This window comes from Macrobrachium rosenbergii, chromosome 48 (genome assembly GCF_040412425.1).
Source record: "Macrobrachium rosenbergii isolate ZJJX-2024 chromosome 48, ASM4041242v1, whole genome shotgun sequence".
In the NCBI taxonomy this organism is placed as follows: domain Eukaryota; kingdom Metazoa; phylum Arthropoda; class Malacostraca; order Decapoda; family Palaemonidae; genus Macrobrachium; species Macrobrachium rosenbergii.
Genome location: NC_089788.1, coordinates 62,377,098 through 62,397,209, shown reverse-complemented (window position 1 = coordinate 62,397,209; position 20,112 = coordinate 62,377,098). Strand labels below are relative to the sequence as shown.

The following is a 20,112-nucleotide window of genomic DNA, read 5'->3' as shown; positions in this document are numbered from 1 at the left end:
AGGTGATTACGGAAGACAATGATGTACATGATTGCCTGTCATAATTACCTGAAAAGGGATCAAGGTTAGATCCGAAACTGTAGTAATACAATAAACCTCTTTTGAGACATAATGTGGTTTAATCTATACAGTAATACTAGTAGCAGTAGTAATAGTAATGAAAACAATCCACAAATAGTTCATCTGTGTGCCAACACCCACTTACCAGCACGAGATCCCAGTTGGTTCTGCCCTGCTCCTCGCTTACCCCCAGGACTTAAACTTTTGAGATAATTACCTTAGACTGAGGTAATTTTTAAGGTACAGGAATTTTTAAGGTAATTCGGGTTTTTCTGCATTTAGATCTAAGGAATATAAAGAGTGATTTGAGGTAATACCTCCAAAAAAAAAAAAATTCAGTTAGAAAATTTCTTATTTGCTCTGACTTTTCTAACCTCGTGAAGGTAGTTGGGTGCTGTTTTATCTCTACCGCATTCTAATGCCTCAGCTGAGAGAATTTTCAGTAACTTAAGGAGAATTAAGACAGAAATTAGAAGCAGCTTGGTTAGTTTTTTTTATCACAGACTCCATGGATCAGCGTTCCGCCAATAGGCTAACTGCAAATGCATAGCCTAGCCCTGACGAAACTTTTAGTTGAACAGTTTATTTGAAAGCGAACGCCTGATGTGTTTACCTGTATTGCTGATATTCATACATAATGGTGGTTTCATCGGTACATTGGGAAGTCCGCTACGAAACAGTAGCGGTTGACATCAGGACAACTTAATCTTGACTGTTGATCAGACACAGGAAACCACATGGTCTACATGCAAAGCGCATCCGTGGTGTGAAACTCGCTCTGCAGAGCCGGGCAATTTGAAAACTACCGATTTTCTATCAAGAAACCATTCGTCCAAATTAGGCGTGTTCTCTTATTTGCTGATGTGAGCAAAACATTATCTGTTAACTGTGCTCAATCAGTTAAGATATAAATCATGTAATGACAACTTTTATTTCAACTTCTAACCCGCAGCGATTTCCCTTTACTGAGAGTTACATATTAGCTAACGTATTTCGCTTACTCACGTTCCCTTTACTTGAAATGCAGCCTTGCAAGTCTTGGTGCCTCCAGAGCCAAGCAACTGACAGCGACAGGTTTTCATTCTTCACTTGAGAAAGTTTCTAGGTGAACCTACCAAGTGCCTTTGGTTTTCAGGTTAGTTGTCGGTTTGATGCTGCACAGAGGATCATTCACCAGTCTGAGCTGACAGCGGATTTGCTTCAACTTATGATATTTACAAGATTTGTTTCATAACTGCCAACCACCAAGATGAATGTATGGTTGGGTTCTGGTTACTCTTAAACGTGAAAGTAAACTAATGTAGCTGGAGAAATTAGTTAAACGGGGAGAATAGAGTCCGTAGAATTGCATCGACCTATAACTGTTGTTTGGTACAGGTGCACCATTAAATCGTGCTTCTGTTACGTGATGTGTTTCTCTTACCGTTAGGCGCATTGTTTTGACAGATTTGGAAATCTGATGATTAAAAACTGCTTTTAGTTGTTAATCCTTGGTAATGATTTGGAGTCGAGGTGCAATTACAAGAAATCAAAGGAAATCATGGTAAAAGAAAAGTCTAATCAAGAAATGGGCAATACTGAAGGATGACCTCGGACGGTTATAGCGATTGCTACATAAAAAACAGTAACAGACCCTGAATCTATTTCAAGGAAAGTAAATTTTACATAAACAGCTTTATATTTTACAAACATGAAGGATGAAATAAAAACGAAGCGTCATTAGAATATTTTTATTTTATGGTCAACAAGTAGATAATTGTGGTGTAGAAAGATAGTCATACCTTCCCGCAGAATAAATGCAACTCCGACAATCTGCAGGAAACATTATTGTTTTTTATCGAAAAAAATGCAGTTTTTTATTGTTTCGTTTCTTGGAACAGAAACCTTACATTTATGTACAGATTGGACTCTCACTTGGGTGAACGAAAAAGTAAGGATGGATGTCACTAGTTGAACGAGGACTGTGTAGATTATTTTTTTAATTTATTTATTTATCAGGTTAACATTCCACAAACTCGCCCTAAAACTATCCTATCATAAAGCTCATTCTCCCTAACAACTAGACTAGAGCTGCCACCACGCTAGACGGACGTTTTCCGCGAGTTTTTTTTTTGTTTACTTTCTTCGAGGTGTTGTCCATTCGACTATGACCTAGCAACCAGCTTTTCACTCCGCTCCTCACTCTGACATTGCACTTTTATTACTGAACAATTTGCTGATCTTCGTCTGCGCCAATGTGTGAATAGAGGATAGTTGAAATTTTGACAAGAGTGGGAGTCATGTCAACTCATCTTTGTAAAATGAACCTCAATTCAGAGGTCGCACCATCGTGACAGAGAACGAAGTTCCCTCACTTGTATCGTAAATCATCTCTGAACACGGAGCAGAGCGATGGTGAACTTTTTGCCAAAAATATTGAACAACTAATGACTTAAAGCAATACATGACGGTAAATCAAAGACGCCGCTATCGTGGTAAATACAAAAAGTTTCAATGTGTTGCAGGAAAACAGGAGAAATGTGTCTTGTCTTGCCTTTCGTGAATGAAACCATCGCTACCTCTTCGCCAGTAAGTGGTGCATGGCTTTGGAATATAAAGGTCATATGTCGAAAAACATTGATATGTCCAATAGTCTATGAAGGATACGGTATACAACTAAAGATTACTATACTTTTGCATGCAAGTACGTACATTTATCTAAACATGCTTGTATATGAGGTTGAATGAGTAATATAGCTTTAAAATCTTCGAAGAAATTAAGTGTGTCATGGAAGATTTGTAACAAAACTTCTCAAGACGTGACGAAAACAGTTTTACAGTCAACAAGCCTCGGTTTAAGTCTTCCAAAAACGTCTTTTAAAAAATGCGCGGGTTACTTAAATTGTCGCACGAGCTACTTAAAGTAGCACAGGTCATTTAAAGTATCGCATGCTTCGCAGGTCATCTCGAAAGTCGGTGCAGGTCATTTGAAGGCTACGAACAGCAGAGAACGAACCGGAAGAACTCGACCTGGGTTTAATGTCAACCACAGTGAGATTCGTGTGAAACCTAACAGGTGAACGGGAGCAGTGAAGAGCCTCTACAGAGTGCCTTTACTCCGCGTGCTAAGGAGTGGGTTTTGATCATGAGTCTATAATTAACACGGCGCTATGATGTCTAATTGTTTTGGTAACATTTGATAATGGATGGATGTTTTTAACCATCACTGTAGTCACACACACACGTGTATATATGTATATGTATATATATATATATATATATATATATATATATATATATATATATATATATATATATATATATATATATATATATATATATATATATATATATATATATATACATACACGTGTGTGCATAAAAACATTTGAGGTGTCCGTGTGCGAATGTGTCAACAGAATACATGATAAGAATGTATAGCGCAAATTGAACCATCGAGGGGTATAGCACAATGATTATGATGTACCGTGCATCGTTTATTAATAATTTCGAATAATCATAACGAGTAAACAGTTATTAAGGAAACAGCTGGTTGCTCAGTCATAGGACGATCCCTCAAACTCGCGGCCAGTATTGTGTATTAATCAGGTTTTATTTTTGTCTAAATATATTAGTCATATTTCGATCTATACAGGCATTAGAGCATAAATATACAAAGTAGTCATAATATACACAATTTTTGGTTGGTTGTTGATGAAGCCCACGGGGAGATTATGACGTAATACTTGGAAAAAAATAAAGGAAGATGGAAAAGGGATTCTCATTGAGAAATCAAACGAATACGACCTTCGATAAATGTCAATCCGATGCGCACATTAATAATAATAATAATAATAATAATAATAATAATAATAATAATAATAATAATAATAATAATAATAATAATCAATTTCATACCATAAAAACATTAGCATTATACTGTATCACATATTAATTTCAAACTGTTAATTTTCAACAGAAAATCATACAATCGGTTTACAAAAACAAGTCCTGCCCTTCAACTCTAACATAATGACTTAGTTTTCGGAACCTTAATTAAATAAATAAAAAACAACTGGAACTCCCTTCATATCGACAAATACGTAAAAACTGTATCGAGTTCACCCTCACAAATTTTTGTCTCTCATCAGAAAATGTACAAATATCGAAACACATGGGGCTGACCATTATTCCTCTGAGTCAGGAGTGACGCAACAGCTAGAATTCCTAGGTATGAAAAATAGAACATTTCATTTTTTTCAGCTTATTATAACATTCCTCTTAACTAAAATAAAGAAGAATCCTGCTTCATATAGTCAAGACTCTATGACATCTTTTAATCTATAGTGGCTCAGAATCTTAGTGGTTACAATACTGCAGCAATTTCTGCTCTTTTGAGAACAATCAGATGACTCACAAAGTATCTTGAGTTTCCTTACCAATCGTTAGTGCTGCAATTCCCACTGAGATTCAGGTCCATGTTTACAACTGACAAGAATAACTACTTCTGCACAGCATAGAGTACTTTCTTCTCAATGCGTGATCAACACACATTATTGGTAAAAACTAGCTATCACTGTAATTCTTTACATCAAACGAAAGAAAAAAAAAAAAAGAATGAAATCATACCATAATTCACAACGCACAACCTCAGCTATGGAAAAGAAAACTCAGTAAATGATACAACACTTCACGGGGTCAGAGCCGGAGATCAGATGAAAAACTCACTCATTAAAACCCACTATGAGAGTGAAAAACTAACGGTTCCCTTGAAGGTAACATTTTACTCTTATTCTTCATTTTTTATTACAGTATTTTGTCTTGCTGCTATTGCCAGTTAATCATCTGACTGAAAATGATTAAATATTTTCTATAAGCACAGTTTCTTTAAACTTACAGTTCCAGTGGGCTGGCATTGAGCAATCTGGAAAATGATGTGATTTAAGCCGTTTAACATCAATCTCTGCCTCTTTACATTTTCTTTTCATTTGCACAAACAATTAAAATACATCTATGGCATCAGATTAACTTCATCGGAGATGAAGGAAGGAAAAGTAAGGAAGACCAGCCAATCGTTGTATCCCAACCTCAGCATAATAATTGATGTTATTCAGGGGAATTAGTGCTCATCTGTTTACAATACTCAACTCTATATGAGAGGCCTTTCCGCTAAAGAATGCAAATTTGTTTCGAAAGCAACATGATCATTTAAGAAATTCTGAGTAAAGCTCTGAGCTGACAAATCAGAGATTTGTTGTCACTGGAATTTCATCGAAAAATGCTCATCTTTCAGTGATACTTATTTTTGTAGAGAATAAACATCACAAATACTGACACAGAGCAATTAACAACAGGAAGTAAAACCCAGATTATAAATGGTCAGCAGAACTAATCTTATTGATTTCTTCACAGAACATAAAATAATGTTTTCTTTAATCGTGAAATTTTAAGATATTCAAAGAGAATACTAGGCGTTTATTTGCATCTTCGGACAGTGGTTAAGAAAGACTTGAGTGTTTGAAAGATTGTCCCTCCACACTTGTAACGCAAAGAAGAAGAAAGACCAATGCCTCTGCTCTTGATTACCTTCACTTTCTTAAACGGAATTTTACTGAAGAAAGGGGGACAACCATGTGTGTTTTTTGGAGTTTTAATTTGACGTTGTTAAAATATTGGCCAGCCTAAGAAATCACAAGGAACGAAAGGAAGTAAAGAGTGACATCCATAAATTCATATGATGCATGGTAATCCATAAGACATTCAAGACAGAACGGTCGTTGCTAAGACATAAGTATGGTAAGTCAACTCGCGTACAGTCATAACGAATTCTTCACCCACAATGTTAACAAGTACGACAGTAATGAGATATATGTACAGTATTTGAACTGTTCACAGGCCGAGTCCATTGCTTGTTATGGAATATTCCAGGGAACCACTGTTTTGATGCACAGCAATGGACGATTACTCACAAGGCACGAGATTCAGAGGTGAGAAAGGACACGGAAAAGGAAACAGAAGGGACACAGAACACAAGAGACATAAAACGAAAGAGACAGCCACAAGATATACAGAAAAAGACACTTGGTCATCATGAACACAAGACTGGCAGGATCAAGACAACCTGTAAGACGTCGATGTCCAAACAGGTGTGAGACGTGAGATCAACTTCCCAAGGGGGGTATGGGGCATATGGCTACGCAACTTGGGGCATAACATGGCTTTACGGGGTGGCAGCAACTATGTCATTCACAGATCAAAGACAGTATGTACACAACTTTGTTTGGGGTACCAAATCGCACTTCCAAAATCTTTTCAAAAGACATGAAGTGATTAGTAGAGGCCATCTTGAAACAAACATCCCTAAAAGATTTTGGAATAATACTCTTTTATCATCATTCACGGGAAGGAAATCATACTAAAATACATTTGGGAATGAAGGAGGTAGACATTCCATTTGGACATGCTTCCAGAACACATTCCATATGGAGGTGCTCCTAGAATAAAAAGCGCTACTAATGAGGATTTTTCTCTTGAAGGTATTGGTAACCTACCAGGGTAACAGTATTTTCACAGTCTAGGAGCCACACCCATCTATGAATGGGTTTATGCTGATGAAGGGTTGGAAAACAGTAGTAGTATGCACTCCAAGGGAACCTCTTCTTAACCACATAAACCTTTTCTTGGGAAACCTCATCTTACTATTATGAAGGTAGAAAAAATAAGGAGAAAAACCCTGCACTCCAGGTGCAGTTCGTCACAAAACTGGAAATGATTGTGAAAGGAAACAGTCTCTAATATTTGACTCATTGTGGACCATTTGGAACAACAAAGGAGACGCCTCCTTAGGGTTGTAGCTACATAAGTTTAAGTGGAGAAGCGGGACCAGCCTGGGACCTGGAAGGTTCTATGTTGTACTTTGTGCATCACAACCAGGGAGGCTGATGGGTGCATCACAACCTACATGGACTGCTGTTCAGTTCCAGCCCATATTTATGCTATATAAATGCCCATGTCAGCTTATGTGGGACCACACCAACAAAACTCAACGGTGATCTGGTGTCAATGGTCCGCTAGCCATGTGGTGAGGATATCGAGGGTCGGCAGTACCATCCAAGTGAAGGTCCCCTTCTTGCAGCTGGCCAGGCAAGTAGTCTTTCCAACTGCGGAACAGGTAACGGGTGAACTTGCGCAGTTGTCGGAATTTGCAGTAGGTGGCACCCTCAGCAGATTCCACTTGTTGTGTCTGAATGAGAAGGCCACGTTCTCTTAACGTTTGCTCCAACTTCTCTCGAACTGATGACTTCTTTGATCGTCGTTTACGCTTCGGAGAATCCTCTATGGGCGGTGCAAGTGATGGGGGCTGCATTCCGTGCTCTAGTGTCCCAACTGGAGACGTTGGTGCACTTCCCATACCCGAGAGGCTACACGTATCATCTGTGTCACTCTCAAGTCTAATTTTCTTCACGTCCTTTTCACACTTAGAAATATTATCAAGCAGCTTACCTGAAAGCCGTAAATGTGCCCCTACAGCTCTTGAGTCCCGAGTCACTCCCCGTTCACCTCCACTAAAATAACGCAAGGTTCCACCAGCATCAACACTTACTTTCTTCTTCTCCTCAAGAATAGGGTTTGGCCCACCAGTAAACTTAAATTTACATATACTGACTTCTGTGCTTGGATCTGCTGGAGGAATGAAAATTGGGGAGCGCTTTTTACGAGCTCCCCCTGATCCACTTCTAGCACTTCTTCCAGAACTTCTGTCTTTACCAAATAAATCATGTGGAGAAAGGCGTTCTCGGGCTGCCTCTTCTAGCCTCTCCTTCAGGAGTGCATGAACGTGGCGCTGATGGTGATGTCCTGGTGGTAGTGGTGATGCAGCAGGTACTGGGGAAGGAGAGTGTGGAGACTGGGGAGATACCGCCATGAAATGGCTTGGAAGATGCCTGTGAGGAGAGGCGAGAGGTGGTGGAGGAGACATGTGTGGGAAAGCAGGAGGTGAAAGGGACGGCATGTGCGATGACTGTGAGCAAAGAGAGGGTGTCGAGTGGCCAGAGCTTAGCCCATCCTCTGACTTGAGGCGATAATCATGCAGCCAGTGAGGTGCTACACCCAGTCGGCTACTAGTCACCCAAGTTACATTGTCAGGAGAGTTGATCCCACTTCCACTTGCACTTTCCTCTTCTTCCATTGGCGGAGAGGGTTCTAATTTAATCCTCGGAAGATCAGGACGACTTCTCACTGTTTTGGACTGTTCTGGGTCGCATTTTAGAGGCACATCACGCACACACAGGTTGAGAGGTTCATTCTGATCCTCAGCCTCTGCTGCTGTGAGGGCAGTATGAAGTAAAGAATAGCTCCTAGATCTCGCTAGGGTTTCTTGCTCCATCATTGTGTAATCTTCTGGCGATGCCCCATCTTGGTGCAAATGCTGCTGCTGCTGTTGCTGATGATGTTGTTCAAGCTGCTGGTGCAGCTGCTGCAATGGGTGCTCCAAGTGCTGCATGGGAAGGGACTCGTGCAACATTCGGACATCACCTATTCCGGCAAGACCGTAATTTTTGGTGATGAGGTGCGTAATGTCAGCCTTCTTGGGCTTTCTGCCTCGTCTGGGTCTGGTGTCCAGCAACATTTCCCCCATGTACGGCAAATGTTCTTCGGGCGTTACGGTTCCAGGGCTCGGGGGCCCACGGTTTCCATGCTGGCTCGCCAGCATGATGGAAGGCACGGACTGGGCACGGGCGAGTGCCACCTGCTGCAACGCAGCCTGGTGTAGATGCGGTCTCGTCAAGAGCAGATCTCTCAGCAGTGCCTCTGTGGCACCCTCTCCTGCTTCGTGAATTGTTATGGGTCGAGGGGACCTCTGGCTGCGTCCGCGTCCACGACCACCTTTCCTGGGAACCCCACCCTGCAAGCCGCCCATCGTCACGTCTCTCATGTCTTTGACAGAGGAGTCGGAGGCCAAAGTCTCCCGGTGTTGGCGAGCTGTCGTCGGGGTGGTAGCAGGGGAAGAGTTGGAAGAGGCGGCAGCCGCTGCTCTCTGCTCGTGGCGTAAGCTGGCTTCATAGTGGTCGAGGTACTCCGGAGGAAGGGCCTGGTGATGGAATTTCAACTTGAATATCCTCTGACGCCGACGGCCCCTGAAATCACAAACAGAATTTCAGTAATCTGACAAAATAACTAGTTATACATTTTATGTTATCACATTCGACATTAAAAAAGGCATAAAATTTCACTTTGTTTAAACCGTTTAAAATGACTTTATAACTGATTTTCTATTGTGTGAATTCAGAATGGCTTGTAACTAGATCAGATACATGTTAATAAGAGACAATTATTAAGAACAATTAAATCTTTCAGTCATAAAAAAACAGCGGTTCAAATTGAAAAGTCTTCCATGATTTATATATTAATAAAGTGTCTATATCCTGGAAAATATCAATCAATTATAACTTCTGGGAATTTCTTTGAAAAGAGGAAAACTCTTGGATATTCGGACCACTTAGCACCTTCAGATGATAAATATGGATCAAAAGTTAAAGATAACATTCAAGAAAACATACATCAGAGGCTGGACTCTAACTCCTACCAGGATTGTCGCATATTGCAGTGTCAATGTCATCAAAACAAACATGTTTCCACATTACATATACACATATCCACCATGAACACGCACACACACATCTTTCTTTCCATCGCCATGCCTGGCACGACTGGTTCTTCCAGGCAGTGAGGATGGAAACCGCCGGGACGCGAGGGTCCATCCCGCAAGGAGGAGCGATGGCTAAATATCCTAACATGGGCACACGGTCCGGAAAAGGTCGCAGTACTCGCTGACCTTAACAGATAAAGTCAAAGATTCCAGGCCCAACAAAGGTCTGCAATTGCAGACCAAGCACTGGGACTATTGTCGGCATGAGAGAGAGAGAGAGAGAGAGAGAGAGAGAGAGAGAGAGAGAGAGAGAGAGAGAGAGAGAGAGAGAGAGAGAGATTACCCTAAAAGACTTTAAATCAAACAAGAATTTCAAGATCTACTGGGTCGTGTTAATAAATAAATGAATAAATGAATTAATTATTATTAATACTGATAAAACAAACGAAATATAAAACATTACGAAGAATAACACGCTGACATTAATACTGTTAAGCCACTGTATCAGTGAGATAACCTACGATAAGATGCGTAATCGTTTTCTGTACTCGAAGACTCGTTGAGTATTCAGTACAAACTTGTCTTTCCGTGTATACTTTCCCTCATTCTTGTCTACTGGTAAATATCTCCCTCGTCCGTCTCTATCCTTACTTCTCTCTCTTTCTTTATCCGTCTCTCTCTTTCTCAGTAAGGTATCAGCTCTATTCAGTGTACAAACGTAAGACGAACCTAAACTTGTGGCAGACACGAGGCAGAATTGAGATTTTTTTTTTATGGAAAATGAAAGCACATAAAATCATTAACAGAAGAATTATTGTGTGTTGGGCGTGATGCTATGATTGTATGCGCTTGCAAGGTACAGGTTGGAAGGGCGTTCTCCACAGCAGAGGTTAAGAGAAGAATTCTTCCTGTATATAAGATTCCGTACTTGGTAACATTCTCCATAGGGAGCAAAGCCGAAGAGATTTCCAATGACTGATTGTTATGGTGTTAATTGCCTTTCCTGTCTGATGAAAGAATGATTTCCGGAGAGTATCAAGCACAGAACATCGTAGTAATATCTTCATCAACTGATATTAGTGTTCAAGTAATAAGAACGTTACAGAATGAATACAGTTATACTTCCTAAACGCTAAATTTCCCCATAGGTCTAAATAAAAATTAGAAATAAAAGGATAATGAGAACAAGTGAATGGAAAACAATTCCACTGAAACTATCACGACAAGAGAATAAGCCTTTCGCTAGAGGAACATCTTAAAACACATTCCTATAAAAAAAACAGAAATATTATCCACATTAGGGCAATTAGGCCTACTTATGAGAAATTGTCCTAATGGAGTGAGATTACTGATGCTAAACACTTTAAGATGAATTTATCAGCCCGAAAAGCAAAGCTAATGTTTATGAGATGACAGCAAACAAAAATATCTGAAATCTCGTCAAGCTCTGCTTCAGCCTATGTTTGTGGAAAAATGAGGTCGTAGATGATAATAGTCCCACAACAACGCTTCAGCGACCAGCCGCGACGTATATCTCCAACCACAGCAAAAAACAAATACATAAAACAAATGAAAAAAAGTACATATATATATAATAGCTAGTTGATATAATAAAATACATTTGTTCCTGTGGAAAGGCCTTTCTTCAACATGGAATGACTTTAGATATCGTATGATACAATACGGGGCGATTACAAATCAATATTTAGGTTAATATGAAAAAAATCTGTAAGAACAGACATCAGCTGGAGGTCCGTTTATAGAAATTAGCAATGATTGTGGAAGTTTTTACGTGTCTGATGGAACTGTAAGCGTGAGAGTCAGCCCACCTTACTTAAACCTTCATTCCTCCTGCAAAATATGGGTTCCTCTAACTTCCTCTGCATTTCCCAAAACCTTTCATCTATAGTTGTTTATTAGGGTTTGTTCTAATCTTAGATAGTCTAATGCCCCTACACACACACACACCCTCTCTCTCTCTCTCTCTCTCTCTCTCTCTCTCTCTCTCTCTCTCTCTCTCTCTCTCTTCTTTAAAGCGATCAAGATATTTCTGGGTTATTTCGTATATATTAGAATGAATTGAGTAACTGTAAAGTGAAACATTATTATCTTTTACATCATATGCCTTTCGTCCTTTAGGGGAGATAGCTCCATATGGTGTAAGCCTTCCGGTTCTCTGCAACTTTTTTGGAATGAGGTTGCTGGCCCCATGCCTCCTTCACCCTGGCTGCCAGGCTGCAACTCACCACATTCGACTAATTACAAGTTGAGGGCAATTGTCCTAACCACTGGACCACACGTACCCATTATCATAATCCTGACCTTTCCCTCGGCCAGAATTGCAACCGTCCTTTCCCAGAAGCCGAACCATTAATGGGAACCCATTCTTGTTTGTTCCTATTCTTGTTACACCTTTGCAACATTTTCTACGTTTTGTATTTTTCGTTTAACCCCTTTGTCTCGCCCTATGGTATTATTTTTCAAACATCTTTCCTTTCTCATTTTCTTGTACCCTTCTGCACAATCCTTATATTCTTCCCTTATTTTTCTCCACGCAGTTCCTTTGAACAACTGTTCCTTTCTCCTTTCAGTTTTTCGCTCCCTTCTTGACATTTGACTATTCTTTATCGTCTTTGTTGTTACCCCTTCCTTGCTCATTCTTTGCACCCCATTTGCACCTCTAGGCGCAGCAGCAGCAGCAACAACAACAACAACACTAAAAACAACAAGAGCTACATTCAAAGCAAAAGTCGTACATTCCACCGGCCCCACTCTCTGGGTCCCTCCAAAATGGGTTAGAGGAGGAGGAAGCCCGCGCACTGCAAATGAGCCCTATTCCAAAATTGGGATCGCGAGATAACAGTGAATATGCCTATTTAAGGCCTCGTAACATCGGTGGTTCGGAGCCGCAGACGAGACAAAAGCGCATCGGGACGTAAGGCCCATGCATGCGACGTCGTCCTTCGGGCTGGCGATCCTTATTGTCTGGGGAGGGATAGGCACTTCTGCCCGCCTGAAAACCACGTACAGCTGTTTATATGGCCCGAGGCTCCATATTATTAATCACTTTATATTGGAGGTCCATATTTGCTTCTTCTCGAAAAGGCTACGGCGCCATTTACGCTACGGCTTCGTAAGAGTAAGTTTTCAGGGAAGGGAGGAGAGCAGAGGTGGTACGGGAGACGGCTTGGTCATGGGGTGGTGGGGAGGAATTCGCTTGTCTTACACTCCTTCCCTGCTAGTACCCCAAGGAGGCCATTGGACAAGAGAGAGAAAGAGAGAGCGTAAGTAAATAAGAAATGAAAACGTAAAATACGGGCATACCAAATACGCCCTCGGTGAACTCAACGGCATAGATGGGCATCAGGTAAAACAGATGTAAATCGTCATAAAGTTCTGCATACCAATTTGGTATCGACTCCCGCGCGATTAGTGCTGGCCGATTGGGATCAAGAGCGAACATTGGTTAACTTTTTAAAACCCACAGCCCCCGTGCATCACTCTTCGTCAAATAACAGCGTTAACAACTTCAATATGCAAAGTATCACAGCTGGACGCCTAGATGATTGATGATTCTCTCTTAGCTCGATCTCTCTTTTCCCGAGAAACGTTACCAAGAGCTGGAGCTGTAAATATGCCAGTTACCCTTCAATTAATAAGCACTTACTTAAAATCGTTTTCTATGTGGCAGTCAGTAGGTTCTCGTCATTCTAGACGTTTGAAGGTAATCAGTGCCGAGTCAGGTCCATTGTGCAATTATATCTTATTTAGCAGGAACCAAACTATAAGACACTGAGCGGTGAACGCCATACATACCCCTAGAAATCAGGAAATTCCACCGAATTCTGTATACTTTTAGCCTAAGGCGGTACTTGGCCCGGCTTGCTCAGATAAAAACTACTAAAGGGTTAAAATATTATACCAAACAGTTAATTGATGATTTTCGCAGAGGAAACACTAAAGAACTATACAAAGTAAAAATATGACATAACGTTCTGGTAAAATGTAGAATGAATACTAATTAACCGCTTTGATAACTTTTCTTGTTTCCTCCGCCTCTAAATTTTGGTAATCTCGTCCCCCCCCCAACCCCCCACCGCCCGGGAGTTCCCAAGCTCCCATACGCTTCTCGGCGTTTGAGAAGAAACACTTCTGTCACGTAAAAGAGTGTTTTACTATTCACGATTCCGAAGTGAGCCCCATTTATCACCTGTCTGCGCGTATGCTCTCCGTTAAGCTCTCTAAGTGCGATAATGGCAATGCAAAGAAACTTACTTATGGCAGTCTAGTTTATTTGAAAAAAAAAAATGTATGCCTATCAGTCATATAATAATAACAATAATGCATAAGTTGACTCCTAAAAAAGGAAAAATTAGGATTCTACATGAAATTTAATCTTATAATGCCTTAAAACTGAGGAAGGTTTGTGAAAAGGTGCAAGATGAAATGACAAGGTAAGGCACAAATTTTGACTGAAAAAATCAGCTCTTGGTGCCTTAATAAGGTGCCAATTAGGATTAAAGCAAGACTTAAGCAAATCTAATAATTTATGCCTAAATTTCGTCACAAAGTTAAAACAGGACCAGCTAAATAGGCTACAATAGGCTACAAAGCGGACTCTTATCAGGAAAAATAAGGTTTCCAAATAAGGCCTCAATCGGCCGCTTAAAGAAATAAAAGTCAGGTTCCGAAATAAGATATAATTACGTTCTAAATAATATGCACAGTAGGTTTCTTATTATGGAATAAGTTAGGTTCCATGGTAATGTATAATTTAAGATGCTGATCCAACCTTTGGTTCCTAAATAATCTGTAGATTCGATTTTATTACGGGTACAGAGTAAATTCTTTGATAAGGTACCGGATTGAAAGGCCATACAGGTTCCCATTCATGGAGCAAGGTAGGTTCCCAAACAGGGTGGTAAGCTCCCAAATAAGATGCAAGATATATTCCAAAATGAGGTGCGAAGTAGATTCCCAAATGATGTGCAAGACAAGGTTCCCAAATCAGATGCCAGACAGGTTCCCAAAATAAGGTGCCAGATAGGTTCCCAAATAAGATACAAGATAGGTTCCTATACAAGTGCAAGAAAGGTTCCTATATAAGGTGAAAGATATGTTCCCATACAAGGTGGAAGATAGGTTCCCAAATGAGGTACAAGATAGGTTCCCAAAGGAGGTGGAGGACAGTTTCCTGAATGAGGTGCACGACAGCCTCCCGATAAGGTGAAAAACAGGTTCCCAAATAAGATACAATATAGGTTCCTAATCGAGAAGCAAGGATGGTGACCAAACAAGGTAAAGGATGGATCCTTTATTAGGATGTAGGATAGGTTCCTAAAGCAACAAGACACGAATTCCCAAATGACGACGAAGTCGTGGTCCCTATATTGCTAAGAATGTAAATTAACGTCGATAAAATACTAGATAACATGAAGCAAATATATAACAATAGATAAAAAAACAATATACTATGACTTTTATGCAGACACCTAATTCATGTTGCAATGGTTTGACGTTTCACAACACAGAGTTGGTCACGATACAATAATTATGTTCTTTCTCTTCCTTATTCATTGTATGTTGTACAGTTATACACGAATACACATACACTCACTCACACACACACACATGTATATATATATATATATATATATATATATATATATATATATATATATATATATATATATATATATATATATATATATATATATATATGTGTGTGTGTGTGTATGTGTGTGTGTGTGTGTGTGTGTCTTGAGGGGGAGGAGGAGAGGGAATAACACAAGTTAGTCATCAGTACTCCATCAAAATTTATACCATTATGCAATTAACGGAGGGAGTTCCTCGACGTTTTGACCCTGTTTTTGGGTTTTAATCGTTCCTCTCTTATTTCGTCCGTTTACCCGAATAGATATAGAAGAACAAAAAAATCGGACAGGCTATCCAGTCGAGAGAACTGGCATGACCAAGATGCCTCTTTTGGTGAGAACAGGGCCACAATGTTCGAGTGACATTCCTGTCGGAGAGAGAGAGAGAGAGAGAGAGAGAGAGAGAGAGAGAGAGAGAGAGAGAGAGAGAGAGAGAGAGAGAGAGAGAGAGAGAGAGAGACCACCCAGGGAGTCTGCTATAGGCTACTGGCAGAAGGGTTGCAATACAAACGATACATGGGATTTACCGGCAAAATCGGCCGGACCCTCGCAACTCCTCCAATCTTACATATGCCGGCAAACCGGGGCTTCGTGGTGAGCTCGGCTGGAAGGCAATTCTAAACTGTACCTCAGTGGACTTGGTTGTTAACTGTCTGTGGTGGGTCGAAACCAGGGTGGTAAAGGGTTTAGGGCTGGTAACAGCATCCTAATATTCTAAATGGGAGAGAGTTAAGTTAAGTATACCTTAGTTTTACCAGACCACTGAGCTGATTAACAGCTCTCCTGGGGGTGGCTCGAAGGATTAGACTTATTGAACGTGGCTAAGAACCAACTGGTTACTTAGCAACGGGACCTACAGCTTATTGTGGAATCCGAACCACATTGTAACGAGAAATGAATTTCCATCACCAGAAATAAATTCCTCTAATTCTTCATTAGCCGGCTGGAGACTCGAACTCGGGCCTAGAGAGTGCTAGGCCACAACTCTACCGACTCTCCCAACGAGGAACTAAATGAGAGAGAGAGAGAGAGAGAGAGAGAGAGAGAGAGAGAGAGAGAGAGAGAGAGAGAGAGAGAGAGAGAGAAAAGCTTTCATTTCCAGATACAACAGATGAAGCGAGAATAAACATACCTGGATAAAAATGATTTCCCTGCAACCCAACAGAAACAGGCCGGACGAGAATGAATGGGCAAATAACAATGCTTTAAAGTTTACGTATCTCTCCTCATTTAGAAACTTCAAAACACTAAAATGACAAATTAAGCAAAACACCACTGTTAACTAAGTTAAAGATTATTTACAATCTACAAAATGTTATTCCAGGTTTTTACTTCTTTGACGAAACTTTGAAGCGTAAGCGATGAGTATCTGAACATTTCTTCAGTAACGCGCAAACAAGGAAAAATAGTCTGCATTTTTATTTTTCTAATAACTTGAAATACAAAAAAAGGTTGCCTTTTAAATCTACCTTTCTTCTGTATTTTTCTGGATTTATGCTGAGCAACAAGAAGTTTATTTATTTAATGATGTATAACTTACAACCAATAACACAGAGGTACCTCTAAAAATCTCTTTTACTCTGTACAGTATATCTAGTAACCAGCATCAATAACAACCGCAAAAAGTTATATTAACATTATCTTTATTTCTGCAGATATATCAACGACCAACGTGGAAAGGGTGATTTTGGAATATTCTTTAATTCTGTATATCTATTAACCAGCTACATCAAAATTATATTTTATAACTGCCTTTATTTCTGTCCACCCGCTAACCAGCAGTACTGAAAAGTTATGCTGTTATTTCAGCACCAGGCGAAACTTTATGAAACAATGTGAATTCACACTTACACCCCGACCTGCTGTAAGTACTGTGCTATGAAGAACTAACAGTGAATCCTGCATAAAACGAACTCATCAGGAATGCGGGAACAATTAATTTCCTCGTGACGAAATAAACAAAACCATAAAAATTGCACATAATTCTGGACAGACGATGGATATAAACTCGAGCGCCGACGTCGGACGTCACAGGAGCAGCGGAAAAATCTCTGACGAATAAACGGTTATAATCACGGAAACAGACGCACATGAAAAAGAAATGAAAGAGAAATGGAAATAATGTCATCGCAACTTAACGGCTGGATTATTTGAGAGAATAAAAAGTTCTCGCTTTTATCTGGCCGTTCCCCTCAAAAGAATACCTCCAAAGCAAATAAAAATCCGGTGCTTGGCAATGTTTTCCCAGTTCATCAACGGGAAGAAAAACAATGGTACGTAATTTAAACTCTCTCTCTCTCTCTCTCCGTTTGGCACAAAGCAGCCACTTAGGTCACAAGTTCTTTCGTCCATCTGAATCTCCTAACACCTGATTTCCTAAAAAAAAAAAATTGAAATAGAATAGAAGCAGGTGAAAGTGTCGTAAAGGTCCCGGATGTGGCTTAGTTGTGGATATACAGAGCATTACTCTGTAGAGAATGGCTTTTTCCCGTACCTCGGCCTAGCCAAAAGGTGGCTACAGAGTCTGAGTCTGAAGCTGGTTTAGGTGTACTGTACTTCCAACTTCGTTTCTTATGACTCTTTCCATTTTCTCTCTTTCTCGTGCGCAAGGCATTACGTGTTGTTATACAACTTCCTTGTTATTGTACGAAACCAGTCTGATATCGGAGAGAATGATAGAAGCAGAAAATATATTTGAAAAAATTATTTTCTTAGACACATATATATCTATATATACCTGTATAATTTTGTGTGTATATATATGTATGTATATATGCAGTATATGTATATATATATATATATATATATATATATATATATATATATATATATATATATATATATATACATATATATAACATATATATATATGTATATAGTTATAATATAGTGTATATATATATATATATATATATATATATATATATATATATATAATATAATAAATCCATATTCACACATATCCCAAAATATCTTTGTATAAAAAGAAAAACTTTCTCATGAAAATAGATGAAATAATTAAAACAATAAAAACAGACACACTATATAATAATTGGCAGGGCTTAGAAAACGAGAAGCATTAATCTGAAAACGAAAGAGGCGAATGAGGCGGAAATGAAGATGCAAGAGCAATTGTAAAAAAAAAAAAATATTGAACAATAAAGAGAAAGGGAAACACTCCTGAACACGAGCAAGGATAATAATATCGAAGAGAGAAGAATAATAAAAGGGGCATTGCGACTGGCAATCTAAAATTGGGTGCTACAGAGAGAGAGAGAGAGAGAGAGAGAGAGAGAGAGAGAGAGAGAGAGAGAGAGAGAGAGAGCTTTGGTTGCTGCTTTTATGTCCGCTTCTGCAGCGATGATTCACCCGCGTGACAGACTCTGGCACATCACCCATTCTGTGACAATGGTTTTCTTTCCTTGTTCACACCAAAATACACTTTCTTGGCATATCATTAAATACGCAATAATATGCGCCCTCTCTCTCTCTCTCTCTCTCTCTCTCTCTCTCTCTCACCCGAACGCAACCACACAGAATCTAATCTATCCATTTTATTTACTGACCGTTGAGATGTTACAGGGAATACCTCAAATCCAGGGATTTCACGAATATGTGAAATGACCAATTCGCTTAGGAACATTTGATCCCGAGGGCTAGTACTGAACATGGCGAAACAGTGATTCATCTACACTGTTTTACCGTGTCAAGTACTAGCCACTGGGGGGTTAAATGCACTTAGGGACATTTGATCCTCTAGGGGCTAGTACTAAACACGGCGAAACGCATTTGACCGCCCAGGAACTAGTACTAAACATGACGAAACAGTGTAGATGAATCACTGTTTCGTCGTGTTTAGTACTAGCCCTGGGGATCAAAATTGGTCATTTCACAAATTTCTTAGAGATTTCGTGAAATTCACCTACACTGTTTCACCATGTTAAGTACTAGCCCCTGGGGCGTTTAATGCATTTAGGGACATTTGATCCCCCAGGGGCTAGTACTAAACACGGCGAAACACATTTGACCGCCCAGGAACTAGTACTAAACACGACAAAAGAGTGTAGATGAATCACTGTTTCGCTGTGTTTAGTACTAGCCCTCGGGGATCAAAATTGGTCATTTCACAAATTTCCTAGATTTCGTAAAATCCCTGGTTTCATATATTCCCTGTAACGGGAATAGTAGCTTTGTTTCTTAAATTCACTGCCTCCCGTCTGAGGTTATGAGCCACAACGATACCTGGGAAGCGGAGTTACCGTTGCTGATATAGAAGGGTTTCGTGACCTTGTTATTGGAATTTTACTTTTCATTCTTTATTTTTTCTTCTTGCGTCACTGCAAAACTCTCATCTTTTTTTTTTTTTTAGAAAGAATACTATAAAGGTCCCCTACAGGTGACGATAATAATTTAAAATTTATATAAACTATTATTTTAACAACCAATATTGGAAATTTTGTCGCCAAGGTACTCTGTTTAAAGCATATTTAACATTAAGGAGCTGGAAATTATTTCGTTTGAATACGTGGGGATGGCTTTTCTGAAACTCGTATGTTTCGAAAACTGAATTCCATTATTATTATTATTATTATTATTATTATTATTATTATTATTATTATTATTATTATTATTATTATGGGTTCCTGTGAGCACAAGATGGGTAGGACGACTCAGACCTACAAAACTATGAGAAAGAAGGTGGGAGACGAGTGGAGATTTGTGGAAGTGAAAGCACAGGAAGGACATGAATGGCAGTATTTCAAAGAGGCC

General features: G+C 39.6%; 1 protein-coding gene across 2 annotated transcripts in view; it reads right to left on the bottom strand.

Moving 5' to 3' along the window:
• Positions 1 to 1,776: 1,776 nt before the first annotated feature.
• Positions 1,777 to 20,112, bottom strand: part of LOC136831461 (uncharacterized) — a 174,069-nt gene continuing 155,733 nt past the window's right edge. For both annotated transcript variants that reach the window (XM_067091951.1, XM_067091952.1), the window contains exon 4: positions 1,777 to 9,176. In XM_067091951.1, the coding sequence (XP_066948052.1) occupies positions 7,082 to 9,176 (2,095 nt within the window). In that variant the 3' untranslated portion in view covers positions 1,777 to 7,081. The remainder of the gene's footprint in view (positions 9,177 to 20,112) is intronic.